The sequence below is a fragment of the Hermetia illucens genome, chromosome 6 (genome assembly GCF_905115235.1).
Source record: "Hermetia illucens chromosome 6, iHerIll2.2.curated.20191125, whole genome shotgun sequence".
Lineage (NCBI taxonomy): Eukaryota > Metazoa > Arthropoda > Insecta > Diptera > Stratiomyidae > Hermetia > Hermetia illucens.
The window spans coordinates 35,301,303-35,324,534 of record NC_051854.1 but is presented as its reverse complement, the minus strand read 5'-3'; the positions used below and the strand labels follow the sequence as shown (position 1 = coordinate 35,324,534).

General features: G+C 38.3%; 2 protein-coding genes across 17 annotated transcripts in view; both read right to left on the bottom strand.

Moving 5' to 3' along the window:
- LOC119659473 (longitudinals lacking protein, isoforms A/B/D/L) overlaps window positions 1-4,289 on the bottom strand; it is a 117,309-nt gene extending 113,020 nt beyond the window's left edge. For 3 of the 11 annotated variants that reach the window (XM_038067571.1, XM_038067572.1, XM_038067569.1), the window contains exons 1-2: window positions 4,079-4,287; window positions 3,599-4,018 (exon numbers count right to left, since the gene is read on the bottom strand). The gene's annotated coding sequence lies outside the window, so the exon portion shown is untranslated. Of the gene's footprint in view, window positions 1-3,598; window positions 4,019-4,078 lie in introns of all 11 variants that reach the window. The other 8 variants (XM_038067575.1, XM_038067574.1, XM_038067576.1 and 5 more) reach the window with 6 other exon arrangements.
- Window positions 4,290-13,031: 8,742 nt separating this feature from the next.
- The window catches only part of LOC119659472 (longitudinals lacking protein, isoforms H/M/V), a 110,685-nt gene continuing 100,484 nt past the window's right edge, over window positions 13,032-23,232 (bottom strand). For 5 of the 6 annotated variants that reach the window (XM_038067563.1, XM_038067562.1, XM_038067566.1 and 2 more), the window contains 4 exons: window positions 21,234-21,620; window positions 19,332-19,877; window positions 14,787-15,067; window positions 13,032-14,720 (listed from right to left, as the gene is read on the bottom strand). In XM_038067563.1, the coding sequence (XP_037923491.1) occupies window positions 14,439-14,720; window positions 14,787-15,067; window positions 19,332-19,877; window positions 21,234-21,620 (1,496 nt within the window). In that variant the 3' untranslated portion in view covers window positions 13,032-14,438. The remainder of the gene's footprint in view (window positions 14,721-14,786; window positions 15,068-19,331; window positions 19,878-21,233; window positions 21,621-23,232) is intronic. The other variant, XM_038067564.1, reaches the window with a different exon arrangement.

The window sequence follows — 23,232 nt, the reverse complement described above, 5'->3', positions numbered from 1 at the left end:
AGCAAAGGCAGTCAGCAAATTTGCAACTCATAAAAATATTGAACTTGACAGACAACTATCCAGCCACGAAACGCATCGCAATGAACACCCCTCCCACGCTCTAAATAATCAAAAGTTGCGTCAAGCATGTACCAAAACAATAGAATAATACTATAATACTTAATACATAACATACAGAGTCATATGATTGATGCCTTTTCCAACAAAACAGAAACTCCGATTAGACGTCGCATAACCTGCTATTTATGTCGTTAAAAAAATTAAGCTTGAAGCTTATTCAATCCCGCTCAAATTCATTCAGAACAGTCTAAATCCGACAGTGTTCTTTAAGATCAGTCTTAAACAATCATTCCGGCACCAGTCAGACTGATGATGAAAATGCAATGGCTGACGGACTAATGGACCAAGCTGACAGAAATTACCTTAATTTTTAACAAGTCGAGAAACCGGAAGCTGAGGGCTTCAGGTATGAAAGGTTTTGTTTGCTTCTTGTGAGTATATTTGAGTGTACAACTATCCCATTTGTACGTAGCCCGTTATATATATGCATTTAGCATGTCAGATTAAGTACTTCGGATTGTAAATTTACACGGTAAAGACAACTTTGAGTTAACTTTGTTACTAATAGTATGATTTTGATTAAACTTAGGGATAATATGTTTCTCATTATATTTTATACTACTACCAACTTTGATAACACTGGGATAAACTTAAGGGGGGGTTTTATTTAATTTTCCCAAATATATGATAATATACTATTATTACCTTAATTTGAACAGATATCGATATGGAGAGTATTTTGAAGCCTGGGCACTATATAGACGCAGCTTCATGAATTTTTTCAGATTTTTCGATTGGACAGTTTCTGAGAATGGGTCCGTTAAAAAACATCACTTTCCTTCCCTCCCACTCCCCGCCTTTCCAACAAATCACAAAACTAAGACCGGCTTCGAAAAATATTTATTGAGAACTTCCATTTGATACCCCACAACATGAATACATCTGGTGAAAAAAATTTGTACCGAAATGGAAAAGAACATACAGTAGCGTCGCGAAATGACAGCTCCCGACCGTTTTTCCAAATTAAGTACTCCAAATAGCGAACGAACATCACTTTCAGGATTCTAATTTAGATTTTTCGAAACGAATGTTTCTCATTCTTTTCTATGTTTGTACAGACAAATCTTATGTTGTTACTTATTTGCACGATGTGTCCTCATATCGTCCGAAGCGTATCTTTGTTCACAAAGTAGGGTAAAATTTTTAGAGGATCGATTGTGTCTTTGATCCCATGAAAATATAACTCGTCACTGCAGACGAATAGAATTCGAAGGAAAATTTTAGATACTGTCAGCGAGCCAAGGCAGCTTCCAAGAAAACTTTACATAAGGGCGATTATCCAAGTATGGCTCTCTGGATAAATGGATAAATTCACGTCCTCATGCGAGAGAATTGCGAACGAAAACGAACAACCTTCTTCAATAAATACATAAAATGCACACGTTAATATATAAAAAGTTGTTATAGAGAGAATTAAATTTACATGTATCTCTCAAATTAATGTTTCTAAATAAATTTTAACGAAGGAAGTTTGTATAGCGGACAAGCCCTGTTTTATTTTGTTCGCTGCTTCGTGATGCCACTATACTTTCAACCACAATGATAGGTTACAAATGGATCCTTATGCGGTTCAACATTGCATCGATACTCAAGGACATGAGCATATTAAATTGTGGTTTGATATACTAAAATGTAATATGCAATCGCCTTTCTCCCATTCATCTTTCATTTCGCTCCTCGCACGTAAGTAAAAAATACACATATAAGGAAACTGCGTATATTTTATGCTTTTCTTCTCTTTTAAGGACTTACCCAACCGCGGGTTAAGATTTTGATATCAAATTTCTCCTTGGTCGCCATTAACAATCAATCCAAAAACCATTCATGCAATTACAAACAATATTATCCGATCACTAGGCAGATCACCTAATAACAAATCGACCCGATACCGCGTATAAACGAGAAAATTTGTAGTACGAATAGTGAATTATCCAACAATACTGAAGATGAAATAACCTTTTGATGCAGGATATTTTAAGGTAAATGATCTTCCTCCAAATAAATAAGTAGAACGCACACAGCTAAAAGCGCCCAAACCCGGCGAAAAGAGGGTAAATCAGGTAGCGTGCATTTGTTTCAGGCGAACGACGCAAAAGCCAACACAAACAAGGACCCTGAGGGTAGACTCACGAACACCAATAAACTCTTACCCACGCTTCTACCATGTTTCCTGTGACGCCAGGTCATGGGGGGGAAAAGAAATGTATTCACCAGAAAATAGAAAGGACAATTATTACTCACCAACTTCATATTTAAATGAATTTCGCCCAGTATATTTTAGTTATGACTACACTGAAAGGATTAGATGATCAGATGCTTTCGGCTAAACCAACAGTGGGCTGTCGTAAATCCCCCAATTCAGATGAAATGACTCCTGAGCGAAGACTGAGGAACTTTTTTCAAGAGCATGTAAACTGACTGACCCCCGTGTTACTAACTTAAATGGATGATTATCGGCTATCTACTAATAATCATGAATAACTTCTACCAATGTCCTCCCGTCACATGCTCTTCCCAACTTGTTTTAGTTTGATACATATATTTTAAGCTTTCTTAGGGATGAATAATTACACTTCTCACCTTAATATTCAAGTCTGATTAAAATCCATATACGAACTAACCCCAACGTAACACTAAAAGTGCATTATACGAATATGTTCGAAAAACTCGAGGAATATTTATGCACGAGAGAAGCACACGCGGTAACAACTATGGCGTACACATTGCAACTCCAAGCCGTGAAGTCACCATCGCCGCCAGAAAAAACACGGTTTTCGTCTGTACCGTCGCCATCATTGTGCGGAGAATAGTACTTAAAGCGGTATGTACACCGCAAGCGAATGAATAGAACAGATGTATGGTGGCAAAAATCAATATGAGAACGGCTTCTTCACTCGCACGGAAATCAACTATTGCTTCGTCAATATAGCAAATTGTTAAGCCGCCATACACTTCACTAAATTTTCATTACAACAAACTACGGACCTGTGCAAGAGAACAAGGGCTAAAGTTGAAAATTCGAACCTGGCCAGTAAAACGTCGCGTTCGCATGCAAGACATGATTCGCATCTAATTTCGCTCTTTATGTTACTGTACCCCAGTCGCACGCTAGCTACTGCGTGCATTCATATATACATCTGCGGTGAATTTTATGTGAAAATCAAAATGGCGGCCGTATGACGCCAGCCAATCAACCCACCATGTATAGGAAATTTTCGCGAAGCCAATTCCACGCGAAAATTATAGCCAAGAGTTACGAAAATTCTCGAAGGGCCTAAGAGATTGTTTCCAACAATAGTACTGATTAACATGCGAGGTCATCATTAGACCCTCAGCAGACTAAAATATACTTGCGGGAAATGCGTCAACATAGCAATTCCTGGAATTCATCTTTACCTGCCCGACTACGAAATAAAACCAACCATTAAAGCTACCCACTGGAAACTAAGATATATTATAAATTTTAAAGTCTACATACTTTGATTAAAGCTCCACGAAAACACAAATCATATTTAACCGATTGGGGCACCACTGTGGAAAACACTTAATTTCCTTTGCTCGAACTTGAAAAAACTTTGCAGAAAGCGAATAATGAAACTTGAAGCAGAACACTTTTCATGCACAGAATAATTTTTTAGGAGAGAACTTTTACCAGACGCTTTTAATTTAATGCGCGGCGTCACCTAAACTGCACAGATCGAAATGACGGGAATGAGAGCTTCGGATCAACTGACTACACCACCTAAAACCCCTCACGAAATGCGACGACGGCCAAACGAAACGCTGCTGGGGTTTCGCTTTGCAAAGTTCAACACGAAGGGTCGGTTATTACACGCTGTATCGCTGCTCCCGCACACATTGCATGCATATTACACGCGGCACACACACACGCCAGATCCTATGGCAAAAGCATAAATTTACTAACACAAACAACTAATCAAAACGCGATCAAATCTACCTACACTCAGCACACCAGCCCCAAATAAAATACATTCAACATCAGTACAACGTCACATATTTCATATGTTCTCTCCACCTCAGGAAACTTTCTGGTATATTTACCTTTTCACAAGTTTTCCCGTAACATATCACCTCAAGAGGTTTATCTGGTTCCGCACTAGCACTGCCAATCATACAGTTTGTCCATCTGCAAGTAAATACAACTGGGTTCAAGCCACCACAGGGCCAAAGAAGAGTTTGACAAGTGAGTGGTGAATTAACCGGCTGAATCTTAACAGTGTAATAAATAATGCCCCGATTGAACAACGTTAACAAATCCATCTTCATTGAATATTATTGATAACTTATGATCTACATGGAAGCAAGAAGGAAGGGGAAACATGTTTATCGTTATATAATGTTTTTCTAGACGAAATTAAATGCCAGCAAGTACAACAACTAAAATGTTTGTAAAATGGTCCTCATCAGTTATGGGCGGTAGTTTATATTTTTGTACGTTGCTTTTATTATTCCTTATCAGGGTTTCAAACGGTTTGTAAAATATTTTCTATACATAACTCCCATCCATAATTCCAAGGAGATTTACTTTTTATTTCTAATTAATGGATCATGCTTTATTTTTAAGCGCCGTCCAGACACTTACCGCAAACCCCAAACACTCAACAAACATTTACCTTGATTTTGTGTACCAACATCGTCGTCGTGTACAAGTGCGTTAAGCCCGCGATGCACCCCTCCACCAGTTGGACTGAATGCATCATCCACGTACCGGCAAGTTGCAACATCATTAGTTCAACTCTGGTCGTGGAAGGCGTCGAGATGCAAATTTGAGATAATCTTGTGCGCGAGCATTTATCAAAAATGTTCATTGGCGATAAAGATGCCCATAGAGTTCTCGCTCCCAGCCTAAACAAACATCAAATCCCCCCCTCCTAAACAAATATGTCTGGCCTGTTGGCCGAATCATTTCTCATTCGATCACTGCCCACTAAAAAGTCAAAACAGATTGACCAAATCCATTCCAGCCACGTAACGGCCGCCGGTCAAATGCAGACTATTCAGGCGTAACTGACAGGCCGATACGGGAATGGCGGACTTTACACTAGCCACAGACGACTCACCAAGTTGTTAAGCAAGTTATTAGCTGGTGCGAGATTGCACGTGTGTGGGCAAATTGCGGTTGCTGCAATTTGTCCACAGACGTGCAATCTCGCTGCAACCGCGACTTGCCGACAAACGAGCAATCTCCCTGCAATCAACAATCTACTTGACAACTTGCTTGCACATATATGGCTAGTACTAACCCAATACATGCGCCACTTACCACACCGCAATGAGCCGACCTTACGAATGTATTGGGGAAGCATATCCGTACACATGATAGGTACTAAACCACATGTAGTTACTGCTATATGTTGAGGGCACAGTATATCTAATATGCACTATCGGCACTAAACGGACCGGACTTGCGAATGTGTTGGCGAAGCTTATCCGTGCCCTCAACCACAGTAGATCTACTATAGGCAGTACCCTTACAAAAATGACCCCACTTGCAAATGTACTTGCAGAAGCTTATCTGCACACATCAGAGACGCTAAACAAGGAAAAGGCATAATCTTCGTCAAATCGTATTGGGAAGAGAGAGATCAGTGAGCTTTTGTTATTCTGGCACTACGGCGTGCTCACCCATATAGCAAAAAATTGTTTCACGTATTCACTTATACATAAGCAAAAACTTGCCAATCTCACCAATACATTGGCAAGTCCGGGCTGTATCTCAAACACAGCTGATCGGATTTTCGTTACATCTCGCTCATGCTCAAGGGCAAAACAATTTGAAATCGTGTGTACTCGCACTGATTTCTCCCCTTGAGGGGCAAGGGGAAGTATGGTAGCTGTCTAGTATCTAACTGTGCCCTCAACAGCTAACAGTATCTACATGTGGATTCTACAAATCTTCAATCTTCATATCCTGATCGTGTATCCTTAGATCTTGGTACATTTTGGAGTGTATTCGATCCTCTGCGCTTACGGTTATAGAGCTTCTTTCCTTGAAGAAGATATCCTTATTTTGTCTAATTGATTTTGTTAACTTTTCTTTTTCTTCCGCATTCAGATGATCAATTTTTATTTCCACTTTTTCTGGGCATCCTACTGTTGAAATCAACAATTTTCCATTCTGTCAAATCTCAAATTCCAATTTTGGGCTTTATTTTAATTACGACCTCCTAATGGATCTATTGATGCCCGATATGGTCCTATATTGTACGCTCTCTTACTCTCATCTTGGACTGATTTGCTTTTCTAAGATTTCGTGTGAAGCCTTATTCAAATCAATTCAATGTCTGTCTGTCCGTCTGTTTGTTGGACTCGATTAGAAACGACTGAATCAATTGTGACGAAATTTGGTGGGAAGATGTGGTCTATGAATTCCTTTAAATATAGCAAGTGGCTCCATTTTACAATAGCGCATCTACACGAAATCTAGGCCTCAAAATACACTCCATTCCGATATCTGCTCAAATAAAATTAAGAATATCATATTGCCGTATTTTAGAAATTTACTTGAAAACCCCCTTAACTTCATTCTATAAATACAAAATGAATCTCATTCCCATATCTGCTCCAATAAAATTAATAATATCATATTACTATACTTTAGAAACTTACCCGAAAACCCCCCTTAGTTTCATTTAGGATAATATGAATGAAATTCAACTATTATTAACAAAGTTATAGAGGGTTAAAACTTCGCATTTCATCATCATCATCATCAACGGCGCAACAACCGGTATCCGGTCTAGGCCTGCCTTAATAAGGAATTCCAGACATCCCGGTTTTGCGTCGAGGTCCACCAATTCGATATCCCTTAAAGCTGTCTGGCGTCCTGACCTACGCCATCGCTCCATCTCAGGCAAGGTCTGCCTCGTCTTCTTTTCCTAACATAGATATTGCCCTTTTAGACTTTCCGGATTAAGTGACCCGCCCACCGTAACCTATTGAGCCGGATTTTATCCACAACCAGATGGTCGCTGTATCGCTCATAGATTTCATCGTTATAGAGGCTGCGGAATTGTCCATCCTCAAGTAGGAGCCAAAAATTCTTCGGAGGACTCTTCTCTCGAAGGTCTTCCAGGAATACCTAAATCATAGTCTTGTACAGTAAGAGCTTTAATCCTATGGTGAGACGTTTCGTGCGAAACTCTTTTTGTAAGCTGAAATAGGCTCTGCTGGCAGCCAACAACCGTGCCCGGCTTTCATAATCATAGCCGTTATCGGTTGTAATAAGTTTTCAATATTTTATACAGTACCGACGCATCGATAATGTCGTACGCCTTTTGAAGTCAACGAAAATTTGGTGGACATCAACGTTATATACACAGCCCATTTCCAGTATCTGCTTTACTAAGAATATCTGATCAACTGTTGACTTTTCAGGTTAAAAGCCCCCTGGTATTCACCAATGATATTTTTGTTAAGGGTTCGGGATTTCTTTCGATTATTTTCGACAGTGCTTTCTAACATGTATACAACAACGAAATTTCTCTATAAATCTTTACATTCATATGAACAAATTATCAAGACCCAGTTTTGTAGTTTCGCATTGATGAAATTCGAAAAAATACCAACTTCTTTTGGCAAGGAAATCCAAAAGGCCTTGTTTTCGACGTATTTTGTCATTTTGTGACATCAAACACAAAAAAAGGTGTTAAGCAAACTTTATGATAAGGAATGAAATAATAATTCTAGGCTTAACGAATTTCGGAATATAAATTCAAATTAAAATATGCTCAAAATGAAGATTTCGGAAGTTTTTCTATAAATGATTTGTTCCAATCGCTACATTAATGCCCGATAAACGCTTAAATTACTTGTTTGGGAGTGTACACACATTCGCAAAAACCGTTAAGTCAGTCAGTGATCATGAATAGCCCGCGCCGATGGGGGTTGGAATATATATACTTCGTGGTGCAGCTGCCCTTTTTTATATGTACATACATATGTTATTAATGAATGGTCTCAAGTGTTCCCCTTTCCAACTGCTGCATGTACATTGTACACTTTTGGGGTGAGTTTCCGACGATCATAATGAAATACATTGCATTTCACTTTCTAATCCCCTATTGAGCGTATGTCGGTCGTCGGGGTTGCGCACAGCAAAAGCAGCTGTGATAGTTTATCAACAATGCCTAAATCCACTAAAATATACGTACATGTAAGTATAAATGAAATTCATCCAAAAGCTATTGTGAGTTGGTGGAACCATCCCGTTAACGTGCCATCTGCACAATCCACCGGGTTAGCGTGTTACCCATATAGAGACAGAAAGCAGAGCTCGAATGGTAGGAAAAGGTATTGCTTTTGAATATCCTCTATCCTCTCGCAGTGCACATACATATGTATTGTATACAGATGTGCGTTCATAAGTTGTCCGCTTGCTGTGCGACCCTTTTCGAAGCAAGGATCCCTCCGCATATGTCGTAAAAGGAAGTGTACAAGATGAAACGCTTGCGCTTCTAACACGATCTAAATGTATACATAGGTATATACTCCACAACATAAATATTGGGCACCTTCACAAGCTCCTCGACGTTTTGTACAAAATAAAACCTTACCACTGTCTGTTTCACGTAATTTATTGGGAAACCATTGAATGAAATTTAGCCATAATTTGGGAATGTGAAGTAATATGCATATAGTATATGTACATATATATAGACCTGTTTTCAAATAGAGTAAAGAGAAGGTATAAATGATCTGCTAATTCTCGTAATCAATAGCAAACAAGGAGTGTCCCTCTTTTGCCGCGGGATGTATGTACGTATATTTTATTATAGTGGACCTGAGGCTCCGGGAAACCCCTTTATGAAAAGGGAATAAATGGAAGGAAATTGAAATCATACTGTTAAGTTTAGATGTATAATTGAATGCGTCTATAATGGGGAGAAAAGAATAGATGATAATCTGTTCCACATCCAGGTAGTTCTGCTTAGGAGATGGTCTGGAAGTTGTGCAATTCGTCCGAAAGATCCCTAGAAGGTGTGAAATTGGGCACGTGCGGATGCCTGATGAGAACTTGTAGATTAACTTGATGTTGGATAGTGAAAAATGTTAATTGCTGTTTTTATAAAAACTATATAAACTCTAACAAAAATGAACAACACATGACAAGCGCTTAAGAACAAACATACACCGACAACCTGGTTGCCAACCAAGATGTAGTCAAGTTGCACGTGTGAGGCAAGCGGCGGTTGCTTGCTCAAGTTGCAGCAATAGTAGCAAGAATATCAAAAAATTTGACTCGTGCGCGGGGCCTCAGGTTGGGAACCGAGTGCAGTGCGACTTACAACTTGATTTGCTACTTCAGTATGGTAGAGCAATAACAACAACGCTTTTAAAAGGTCCCTTCACAAGCAATCCAGTTGCTACCTAACATTAACCCAGAAATTACAAATCAAATAGAAGTTCGTATTGCATTCAACACATGGAACCATTTCATATTTGTAAAAATTCTACTTAAATTCCTGAAAGGTACATTTTGATATATGCAGATCGATCTCCAATGGAACCGTGTGATTGCTTCTACCAATCTTCCCATAGAGGAATTTTGAAGCATCATTCGCTCAGTGATTCCATTAAGATCCATTACCATTAATCCGAAAATAAACTTTAAGGAACTGCCTTTGATTCCCGCTGCGATGTGGCATTTCTAGCTGTTTACAAATGGGTGGCAAGTTCCTCATATAACAAAAACACAAAACTTTTCATACGTGAAGCGTCTAACTCTGGTTTACTAAGTGCTTATTTATTCTTTCTCTGACTATTTCAATATCAATGTAACAATAGACGCAACGCATAGATCCAATCATATCATCTGAATATTCGAACACAAAAATTTGAAGAAATATTGAACAATTTCCACGAGCATTTACAAATACCGTGAGAAATTTTACGTGAACAGTATTCTGTGCTTTTCTGAATTTGTGGCCATCGCCTAGGCGATGGACCGTCCAGACGTGGTTGGGTGCAGTGGCCAGTTGCGAGACACGGTTGAAATGACTAGTGGTTGTCCAACCGCGTAAACAGAGCGGTTGGATTGCCAAACAATGCATTGTTGATTCACAAATGAAATTTACTTAATATATCGTAACTATATCAAAAATGCTTACTGTTAAAGAGCAGGTTCTTCTACCTATATTATATTGGCTGGTGATATACACGAGATTTGAACCGCTATATCTTACGCGAAGTATGTGAAATCAAGTAAATGAAATAAAATTGGAGTTTTGATGACTGAATGAATTCGACATTAATTCTTTAATGTTCTTTCTTCGAGTTGTTACAATCTGCTCGATACCGAATTTTACCTAATAATAGCACTAAGTGCCAAGCATTTAGGCTTGGACAATCCTACCTACGGAATCGTCCATACTTATGTAGGGGACCAAAAATTCTTCGAAGGATTTTTCTTGCTAAGAACCTAAGTCTCCGAGGAATACATGAGGACTGGCGAGATCATTATCTTGTACAGTAAGAGCTTTGACCCTATGGTGAGACGTTTCGGGCGGAACAGTTGTTGTAAGCTGAAATAGGCTCTGTTGGCTGACAACAACCGTGCGCGGATTTCATCATCATAGCTGTTATCGGTTGTGGTTTTCGACCCTAGATAGGAGAAATTATCAACGGTCTCAAAGTTGTATTCTCCTATCCTTATTCTTCCTGTTTGACCAGTGCGGTTTGATGTTGTTGATTGGTTCGTCTTCGGTGCTGACGTTGCCACCATATACTTTGTATGACACTGCTAATTGAATAATCCGAAGTCCGTTATTATTTGTATCTTGGTGTAAGCTATGGGAGCCAACATATCGCCTGCAGTCTCCTCTGTAGGGTCAAGCGCAGAGTGCATAGCCATTCGCTTATGTTTTCAAAGCCGATAACAGCAGGTTTCATTTTTTGACTGACTAAGAAACCTACTCCGAGCACATGGTTTACTGGATGGCCATCATAATATATGGTGTAGCGGGTCTTCTCCAGGAAACCGGTCCCTGTCCAACGCATCTCCTATAGCGCTCTTACATCAGCGCTATATTGGGATAGGGCATCGGCTAGCTGCTCAGAAGCTTCATCTCTGTACAGGGAGCGCACGTTCCATGAGAAAATGCGCGTTATTCCGCAAATCCGTTCAGTCCGAGGCTCCTGTTGTGGCTTCGTAACAAATTGTTTTCCGTGTAGGTTTGTCAGCGCCACCCAATTTGTCCCCTTTTTAGGCGCGGGAGATTCGCCTTCAGCCTTCTTCGTTCGCAACTTTTCGTTAAGAAAAGAATCGTGGGAGGTTGCGTGGTCTCCAGAAACTGTCCTAGCATTTGAAACCACCAAGCAACAGCTGGTAGACTTTTGGTGTTTTATACAAAATCTTAAAAACACCGAAAATTCAGGAATGAAGCTATCTAAGCAACAACATCAAGTTAAAACTGTTTCGTGGTAATGCTCTTTCTAGCATATGGAAAGTGGGAATAGTCTCGAGAGTGATCCTGCTGCTTTTATCTGGCCTTGCACATTGCTCAAGGTAACCCTAATCAGTCTTTTCAATTTAGTCGGGACAATTCTCTTTTCCGTACAATTTTACTCTGCCTGTGCTACCATACCCGACCTTGAAGTGCATGAAAAGATCATGTAGCTGTTGATCATTTTCCTTTTTGGTGTAGGCCGATGATGTTCTGGGCGTATGAGGCTAACGGGTCTAGATATCACTGCGTGATATTCTCTTTTTTAGGGGTTTGTTTGTAAAACGAAACCTTATTAAAATTGGTTCAATGTCTGTCTATCTGTTTGTCACATGCACTTTTCCCAGTAACAGCTAAACCGCTTGACACAATTGATTGAATAATAGTATATTACTATTTGAGGATGGATGGAGTGCTAGGACTGCAAGCAACTGTTCTGCAAGGAGACGATCAAGCCCAACCCCCTTGCCCTGCTTGATCGTATTGACGGTAGAGATAATTTCACTTTTATTTGGAGTGTCTAGCCAATTTAGGGTGTCTAGCCATTTAATTCATTCATTGAGGACCACGGTGAAATCACTTAAGCTACGACTTATCAAATTATTGGTAAAGATCTCAAATTTCTAGCACGAATGAGTCAAAGTAGCGCTGAAACTTCGCCCTCGTTTACAGCGATCATCAGCGCGGAGAACGTTGCAGATATCTATTTATATCTTTTATCGTTGTTGTTACAGTTACTAAGACCATGCTTCCGCATTGCATGTCCGAGTAAGGTGTTGTCAAAGCCCACTAGGATATTCAGATCAGCAATTACTATTAAAATCTCACCTCTAAGAAGCCTCTGAAGAATTATGTATAGTTGTCAATAGAAAGCATCCTCTGTATCGGAAATTTCTGCAGGTAACACTGTAGACTGTACAATTGTGATGTTCCTTAATCGAACCGGAATCGTTCGGCCAAAGTACTGTCAGAGACTGCCTCCCAAGCAGAGAATATTTTAAGTGTATTTTCAAGTGTAAGACTCTCGTCAGAATGAGTCTAAAATTGATTTGAGTGTTGAAATAACTGCATTTTTAGATGATTAGATTAATTAGCTTCAGTGAAGGGATTTCAAGCTGACTACTGAAATATGGTTTGTGTTTTTAAATTTCACTCACTGAGAAGAAAATAGAAAAGAAAGCTGGCAATGAAAATATGATTTGTATTATGAAATTTCAGAATAAGATTTCGGGAAAGGTGTTTTCCACTTTAAAACCTTCAATTCAATCCTCCATATATATAACATCCTTCTCTCTCCTGGAATATAAGGAACCCACACAGTTCCCCTTTGGTACTGTGACTATTATTATTTTTGCCTTTTGATTTTCAATGAGACTGTACAAATCGCCATAGATCGTCATAATCAGCGATTGGCGTTAAATGTCTTAACCAGAAAGAATGTTGAACTTCGTATGGTTGCGATTTATTCCATTCTAAATAATACACCGCTCAAAGAAAATTTTTTCTTTTAATTTAATGCACTTTCATCAATTAAACTAGGGGATGATAAAAGGGTATCATGATATAATATCTAAATATTGATTACATGCTTAGCACAAAATTTCATAGAATGATACTTTATACATCAAAGATTGTAAATTATTTGCAGGAAATATTAATTGTAAAGTTTAATAGCAAACAGTTTCTGTTGCTATACACTTTAAATAAAAAGAGTTGTTTTCACAATTGGGGCTTTTTTGGAGATGAAAGTAAAATAAAATAACAGTGAATAAATAATCTTTTTTCATAATAAGGTGACAACATTCTAAACAATATGCACCTATTGGAAGATTTTACGTACATTCATAATTTTGTAGTTCTTATCACCTAGAGTTAATAACATCTCTAAACATTCATTCGAAACTCAGAACCACTTCAAAGGTGATATTGAATTCTGCAAATAAAACTGGTAATATAACTAATTAGGTTGAGATTTACGGAGAGCTTAAGTAATTTACTCTAGAAATGTATTTTTCTGATTGGAGATTACCGATTACAAAAAATATGTTTCGAAGCAAAAAATAAATAAAATACATTTTTTCTGAAAGAATTAACAAAGAACACATTTTTTTCACAAAAATAACAGCTTTATGCCATATTTCAAGAAAAAGCAAGTTTGAACTAAAATATAAAGTTTTGTTTCGATAAAAAGTTCTTCCACTACTACAATGATATTAGCAGATGTTCACTATGCCAGTTAATATAAAATTTAACATTGCGTAAGGGTTTCCCAAGCAGCACACTAGATATCCTTTTAACTTTTCTGCAAACTGGAGATGTTCATTTTTAATTCTGTTCCAACATATAACTCTAGAGAACCGCTCCTTTATTCTTAGGAGTTAATGCATAGTTATAAAACTGAAGTTACCTTCACCTAAATACTATTTTTCTTTCTCGTTTATTAAAAAAAACTTCACTATATTTGACGATATATTCAAAGGGAAGATTTTACTTTTTTATATCAAGAGCAAAACTATTTAATTTGTCGCATACACCAGTATGAAAACTATTCTTTCTCTTTAACTTAATACATGACAAATTAAAAGACTGTAAATAAACTCAACATGAGTTCATTTCTGACTTTTTTACTTAATTACTAAATCGAAACTACTTACGATTACTACTGCCTTATTTTCTCACTGATTCGGTTATATCACTAATAGCTCTAAGATAAATATTATTTGTTATTGTTACCTACTCAAATTTAATTCGAATTTGTCATTTATCATAAAAAAATAAACTGAAACTTTTTACATTGTCTTACAAGAATATTATAAGACCCTCTTTTTAGTCCTTGTTACTATCATTAAACTCTCAACTTCTTTCAGGTGTACTGTGATGGTGATGGTACTGGATCTGATGGATTTGTCCAGGCTGAGTATGTACTTGACTACTCGATGTAACATCAAGTTGTTGAATGTGCTGTTGATGATGCTGCTGAGGTGGTTGGTGTGGGTGAAGTTGCGAATGTTGCGTATGTTGCTGGAGATGATGCTGGTGTTGCAAATGAATAGGAGGCTGTGATGACTGTTGAATTTGATGCTGTTGAGGCTGTTGTTGGTGCGCCGTTTGTGGTCCCGGAGTATATTGGAATGGCTGAAGTATATATGTAACTTATATAGAATACAGTGCAGTTGTGTGAAAAACGAGAAATCAACTCACCGAGTTTTCTGGACTATTATCTATTAAATCCATATTGGTGGATGTATTCGTCGCATTGTTCGCAGGTGGACCACTTGGCGTAGGAGCATCATATTTACCCCTTTTAAATCGACCATATAATGAACTATATGGGAGATTATAATGTATAGCTGCCTGATTTATTGACATGTGACCGACTCTTACGGCTACTAACGCTTCATTCATAGCGTCTTCAGACCAAGGCGTTGGATTTGAACGCGACAATTCAATACCTTCTCGCTTACATCTACCATAAAGTGTTCCTGAAACAAAAAAGAACACACTTTATTAATTTTCCCCTACGTTCTTGCATGTGGATAAAAAGGCGGCGAGGGACATAGAATCTCTCAATCTAATTCACAGTGCAAATGAGTGATATCAAATAAATATTTAGTCCAGCTTTCAATTTGGCAGCTTCATTAGTTTATGAGTACCTAGCGTACTTTGATTATCACCTACGCGGTAGAAAGAGCAAGCCGCACAATCTTCACACGTATAATTTCACCTCTTGATGACCTTTTCGCCGAACTGCAGTTTCTGTAGTTACACATACATCTTCAGAATACAAGCTCTTTCTCACGAACAGGAAAAAAGGATGATTATCAAGGTTCCGAAGAAAGGCACCCGTCTTCAGTGCGGCAGTTAACAAATCTTTTCGTGCTCTTGCTTAAGGTCGTTTCGGAACAGCGCACTGAAACCAGATGACTGCTCCACCTGTTCTTCTTCGATTTCGACAAGTTCTTCGATAGCGTCAACACGGCAGGTATCTCCAGTCCTTTACGTAGTATGGGCATTCCGCAGAAACTAGTGGCTATCACCAAACGGCTCAGTCAGGTTTTACATTTAGTCGACAAAATAAATGTATTGTGTTATGTACTAGTCACCCGTTGTTGGGAAAAATTCTTCAGATTTCAATATTTGGAGCCTACCACGAAATAAGTAATGAATTCTATCTCACTACTAACAATTACAGTATAGCAAAGTTTTTAAATCAAATCATTGATGTAAAATCATCTTAGGTTTTAATAGAATTTCAAAGGTAAATAGAGATAACTATGGCGGATTGCAGGTTGACTGGCTACCGCCAGGACAATAAATATTGTTCACAAACCACTCAATTAAAAAAAGTACAAATGTTTTGGGGAATACTATTTTTTCACTAGCCTACTGCCAAAGTTTAGTCAAATTCATTGAAATACTAAATTAAAATCTTTTTCCGTGTAAGTTCAACTTTTCCTTGTTATCTCGTAAATATGTTTTCGAAGCTGAATAATATTTTTAAATTTAGAATAAGGAAAAGGATTCAACAACATCAATATGAGAAGACCACAACCCAGGCTTTAGGAGCCACCTTATCGTGTCGCACTTTATTTACCATCCGCGCGGCATATCAGTGAGAGCGCTGTTAGCTCATCGGCGGATCCAGGAAAGAAATAAATGATCATTGTCAACAAAACAATGGCGAAGGTTGCAAGAAAGGCGACTTTTTGGATCTTAATCTATAGTTCGCCCCTCTGACCGTGCATATGCATCGATTTATGTACGAGTAAGTTTTGTGAGGTTCCCATCAGATTTTCTGTGGTCTCCATGACTGCTTTGCATCGACCGCCAAGGATTTTTCTTGGTGTTTTTCAACAGTGTCCAGGTTCACTAACATGCTTACTTCGATTATGAAGTACATTTATCTTTCTTTGAACAGCGCAACTAAATCGGGTCGATTGTGATCAAATTCTCCATTAAGAGAAATGACGAAACTAGATCTGCATCAGCAATCATCAGGATAAATTATTTGTTAATGCCCGAGTACTCTTGAACTATTCTTCATCGACTGCGAAAAAATTTTCGTCAGCGTCAACCATGAATATATCTGGAGTGCTCTACATATACATTGGAACTATTATTAACATAGTATGCTGGTCCCAAGCACAGGTAAAGGAGGATGATTTGAGGCAACGTACTTTGTACTATCCTCAGTAAAACAAAAATAAAATGCTGAGATCAGGGAAAGAGATAAATAGAGAATAGTTGAAGTTATTCCACTATGGTAAACCCTACATGGTCTCTCTCAGTCACAAGCCTCGGAAAAATGCTAGCGCGTGCAGCTCAGTCGATGCGGCAGGACGGACCCCGGTCATCTCAGAGCGTTTCCGTGATGCCATTACAGAAGTCGAACGATTTGATGATCGGCTGATGAAGCTCGCCATTATATCAACTGATCGCACTATTCACTTCTTCACCTGGTCGACCTGATGCCGAGAAAGATGCCTTCTGGAAACTTCTCGATGAAAAGATTGTACTTAGGATCAAAGATTGGCTAGAGCTAAACATATTTTTTGAGGATAGCGAGGTCCATTTGATGTCGGACTGGACCAAATGGGGAGCGGAGCAACTTACTTCCTCTTCTTTGGTCCACGAACGCCTGGTTTAGGGCTTAGCGCCCAAACTTTAAAAAATGTTAGGCGAAGACGGCTTTACGGTTTCTTACCAGAGCAGAGGCAATTCATCAGGCCCTGCCTCACCTCTACTCTGGAAGCAGCGTGACCGAAGCGGCTCGTAGATGTTAAGTGCTCCTTTATATAATATGCAGAACACTTAGGACCCCTCAATACTCAAAAAATATGTTTGGCTCTGGCCAAGCTTTGGTCCAAAGTACGTTTTAAAGTAAGTTTTACGCTCAATTTAAATCGTAGTAATGTTGTGTTTTGCGAATTATATAAATAAGCACTTATCATCTGCGAGCCCCCTCGGTCATGCTGCTCCCAGTTGATACGATAAACTAGACACTCGGGATGACGAGAGAGATCTGTATCGACTTGCCAAAAGCCATAACGAACGCACACTTCTGTTGCGTTAATGACAAGAACGGTACGGTGAAGATTTTTGGACACATTCTTGACAACCGTATTCGCGAAATCGTTGAAATAGCCGTGAATCAAGCCGAATTTGTCAAAAACTGCGAAACTACTGACGCAATACACGCTGCGCGGTTAATCATGGAGAACTCACGGTGTTTCGTGCCCTCTTTACATTGCATTCCTGGATCTGTAGAAAGCGTTTGACCGATAACACTTAGTGCCAGAAGAACTCGTGCGCTGGTTTCAATTGCTCTACGACCATCCGAAAAGTAAAGTTCAAAGTATGGCGAGTGCATCAAAACCGCTTCATATCTCTGTCGATGTTCATCTAGGAAGCTCCCTCTCATCCATCCTCTTTGTTATTGTTATGCACACCGACACACGGGATATCCAACATCCTGCGCCCTATACACTGCTTTAGGCAGATGATGTTTTCCTAGCGTCTAATAGCAAAAATGATCTCGAGAACTTTGTGCAAAAATGGCATGTTCACCTCATGCAATACGGTCTCAGATTGAATCTAAACAAAACTGAATTTATTGACGACCGATCCCCATGAAACTGTCAATGTCAGCGGCAGTGATCTGCCCAAATGAGCGGTTTAAATACCTCGGTTCAACGCTATCAGCGAATGGAGAACTGCGTTATGAAATTGCTTCATGCATTAACGCAACCTGGATGAAAGGGCGTTCCATAACTGGTGTTCTTTGTGATCGACGTATCAACGAACGTCTCAAATCTAAAATTTACCGCAATGTCGGCCTTCCTATCGCTCTCTATGGTTCTGAGTGTTGGCCGACTATAAAAGACAATGAACGGCGTCTTGCGATAATGGAGGTGAAGATATTGCGTTGGACTAGTGGCGTGGCACGTTTTGATTACATTTGAAATGAGGATATCCGCGATTGCTATGGAGTTGCACCGATCGTGGAAAAATTGCGAGAGGCGTCTTCGATGGTGTGGTCACGCAATTCACGCTAACGATAATTCACTTGCCAAGATTGGTCTGAACATCGAAGTCGATGGTAAACGACAAAAAGGCCGGCCAAAACAACGGTGGCTTGATACGCTGGATGGGAATTTAAAAGCCTCGAGATTGCATCCAGATCAGGCATTTGATAGAGCCGACCCTGCTTGTGAACGGAACAAAGGCTGAAGAAAAAGAAGATGGACGTTACTTATATTCCCCCTAATTGAATGGATACTGATATTTTCACACTTCAAATTTTCACTACTTACTATTACCACTTGATTCTGAAAATGCATAATTTGATTTACAAGAATTGTAATGCTTTTTTATAGTTCTTCAGTTACTCATTCATGAACATTCAGATACTTTTGAATCTTTTCGCATAGATTTCAACACAGAAAGAAGTATGTACTATTCCTTGTAGGGAATAGATGATGATGATGATCTCAATGGTGAAAAGCAGGACAAAAATTCTGGATTAGCAATCGCCAGGTTATAATCATGTGCCAATGTGTTGTTAATTTTATATTAAAATATATAAAAAATAAATGCCAAGGAAATGATCGAGAACTGACTGAAATCATAAAAAGATGTAAATTTTTCCTTCTGAATGGAAACGTTTACGCTCATGGTTTAATAATTGTGAACATACATTTTTTTGTGCCTGACAAATTTCTAATGCAATATATATTTCAATCTCACCTGTAGGAATACCAAATTCAGTACTGGCCTTTTGGACGGAAGTTTGGCCGGATCGAATGGCCTCTAATGCACGTTCAAGATCTTCTGGTGTCCATGTCGTTGGTGCTGCATTAAAAGGTGCTGCAAGGCGGATTCCTTCACGTCGTGCAATTTTGTATAAAGTAGAGGACGGAATTCCATATGCTTTTGATGCTTTATTTGCTGATATCTGTCCGGTCCGCAAGGCTTCCAAAGCATTATTGAGGGCTTCTTCATTCCATGATTTAGTTGTGCCTTCCTTTTTTGGTGTATCAATGCCCATTCTATGAGCGCGCTGCCACAGGGTAGTTGATGGTATGCCATATGTAACTGATGCTTTCGTTAGACTCATGTTATGATTTTTAAGTGCTTCTAAGGCAGAATTCATGTCTTCCGGAGTCCACGTTTTGGGCCCATTCAATTTTATATCTTGTTGATCCAGATTTGTATATTGGGGTTCATTATTATCATTTGAAGAACCATTTGCGATCATAAGAGAGTCTTCACTGGTATCTGAATTGTAAATATCTAGAAAAATATAAATCTAGTATTAATTGTGTAGCTTACAACGTGCTTTTCCTTTTTAATCTATAAACAGTATATCGCCGGCCAAATCCTTAAGACCGCTTGTTATAATCAATAGGTTTAAATAATTATTCAAAAATATAAAGCTCTTCAAAAACTCTCACTTGATTAATCATTAATGAAGAATACAAGAATGGTGAATCTGATTAAATTTTTTTACATGCTCTACACCTGGATGTAAATGCATACATGTACAAAATTTGATGAGATACAGACGGGACGAGTTACCGAATGTAGTGATTTGTTTTAGAGCTTGTTGATAGAATATACATTAAAACAATAAGATCATTTTTAAGTAAATATTTGAACTTATCCTTCCTCCGTCATCGACATCCCAAGCTAAGTGAAAAGCAGAGAAGAGTCACTACAGTCTGAATGGCTGTGTAACAACTAGGCGTCTCAGTTAATCCCGATTCAGAGGGGAAAGGAGGCTCTAAATGAACAACTGAAAGCAATTCAAGAAATGCATGATATCTCAATGCCAATTCGAGTTCTGACAACACCTTACTCAGACTCGTGATAGAGAAACACGGTCTTGGGCAACGTAAGGACAATGATGAGAGTACTTCTTTTTAAGTCTTCGTCCCGATCAGGAAGGGACTCAGGTCTTCTTGATCGGTTGCGTCATTTTGACAGAAATTCATAAAGTGGTTGGCAATATGCTTTACGGTTACCAGTATTGTAAACCGCAAACAAGGCACGATTGTAGCTAGCCCTGATGAATAGAAACTAGATAATTCAAGATTTTTAAAATTTGCCTTGGTTCGAGGAATTCAGTCTTGAAATCATTGCATTGGACCGTAGTTAGCTCTTAGACCATTCAATCTGTTCTCAGATTAAATAGCAATGCATTTATTGCCACATTATTGCCAAAAAATTTTCAAAATATAGTTTGCCCATAACAGAACCGTCATCTGAACCCTGCGACGCTGAGAAGAAAAATTCGTACAAAGTATCCTTCATGAACGAGAAAATGTGGATTGTGTTCAAATCATTAAAATAAAAATATTGCAGGTTGATCGTAAAGAGATACTCAAAAAAAGCAATGGAACAAAAAGAAATAATTTTCTGATGAAGAATTTAAGAAACTGTTTATAATAGCAACGCAAATAGGAATGTGAATTTTCAATTATTAAGCTGTGGTCTCAGTGATGAATGTATGCTTAAACCAATTATTAACACTATTTTCCTTTTGTCTGTAAGGCTTTTAAAGTGAAACGCACTTTAGTAATATTTTAGTACTTATGTAGTGTTAAACTCTTGGTGTGCATTATATATTTATATGGCTGATCATCTTACCCATATTTCCTGTCGTCATCATCGTTACTATTTCTGGTGTTATTATCATTGCAGGTTCATGCTTTATATTATTTGGATCAATTTCCATCACCGTATTACCAGACATGCCCTGATGACCTTGCTGTTGTGATTGGCTCTGCATTTGTTGTTGCTGCTGATGAGAATGCTGCTTGTCTACAATTTCTGTTTTAATATTTTGAATAAGATGTTGTGAAATTTTGTTATCTTCAGACGTCGTTGATGGATGCATTTGTTCTATGGGTGATTGATCTAAACGCTGTATTATATGCTGAGCTATATGATTGTCTATATCGAGGGATTCGGTGGGATCTAAAGAACGAAGAGTCTCGAATTTAATACGAACTTCTCCACCATTTGGTATAGAGTCTGTAATTCAAATTGATTTGTTTCATGTGTCTAAATCTTAGGTTAAACCATGCAGCATTGGCTAAAACCGTTTAAATACTATTATTATTGATTCTTTTCTGATGCGACTGAAATATCAGAACCGCTATTTTTAGGAAATATTTTTCTTCAATTTCTACAAATAATTCCAGCATTTACGAGTATATTCCTTTATTTCTAGTTTATCATATCCCATCGAGAGCTATTACCAAAAATACACATTATACTAAAATTTTCCTGAAGATAGTGTAAGCAGTAGTCGAACATTTACTGGAACAATTAAATAAGATCTTTATTTTTTTGTTCTTTACATCCTATATAGCAGTTTATGGTAGTAGCAATCGGGAATTCGGAATGCTCCTACTTTGAAGCCCTACTAAACATTGTAATAGCCTAATTCAAAAAAATCGAGGAAGTTATAGGCGAGCAGGCAAAAAACACTAGTTGATTAGAAGAAATTATTTCCCTAAGATCAGTTATCAGTTTCAACTCCGTGAGTTACGAATTAAAAATTTACCGAAAAAAAACCTTGATTATTGTAGAACATGCAAAATATTTAGAAATTTATAACCTAGCACCCTGGTTAACGCCCTCTCCCCCTAAAGTGCAATATTCGTATCTTTGCTCTTGTCATCCATAATTGCATTTTATATGCCCTGACGGTAAATACTATGCGAGGTTAGTGTGTGCGCTAAAGGTGTAGCACACATTTTAATTTGCTCGATGTCAAGTCGATTTGAGCAGCTCATGTCACAAAAGCAGCTGCAGGCAGTTTGCAAAACTACATGTTTTGGATGAATCGATTACGTCATTATCAATTGCAACTCATTTCTGTGAATATCAATTTCTTCCTACATTTCACATAAACAGTTTCTCATACGAAAAAATTTACTGCACTTCACAGTCTAATATACAAACAGTCTGGTGGACAGAGAAGGGTGAACACCGTTCAAAGCGTGCAAAGATGCAAAATTAATTATATCCCTCAACAGCAATTACCGGCAGAACAGGATCTATTTAATTGAGTCATAAACGGTTATGAAAAAGATTAAAATGAAGACTCGCTCTAAAGCATTTGTCATCTCACAGGTAATATGATTTCGATGAGAAAGACCTGTTGAAAAATGTCAGCAGGATTCGGAAGAACCAAAAAAGAGATCTCATGTTGGAGTTGAAGAGGTCCGGTGCCAGTTGTCCAAAAGCACGACATCTCAATTCAGTGCAAAGAGCTAGACGGGGTCACAGTAGTTCAAACTGCAGCGCCTACTAGATTTGTCTACTGCCAAACTCAAAAGGGCGTATGGTAGCACATAAATAGCGACCATACGAGTACTACCACAGACAGCCTGCACGATTCGGGACACAAAAATTCGACATGCAAGAGGTCATTGGTTACTGCAAACCTTGCAGCTAGACATTCTAAGGCTGTACTTACTGCTTCGGTTATAGACTTAAGGCGATCTATCGTCAAGGGTAAATTTTAGACCTACTTTTGAGAATTAACTGCAAAGTAACCACTAAAAATAATCTAATGATTTTTTCTAATTTAATTTGTACGTGCTATGACTTTTCAAAAATATTTTTCAAAGATACC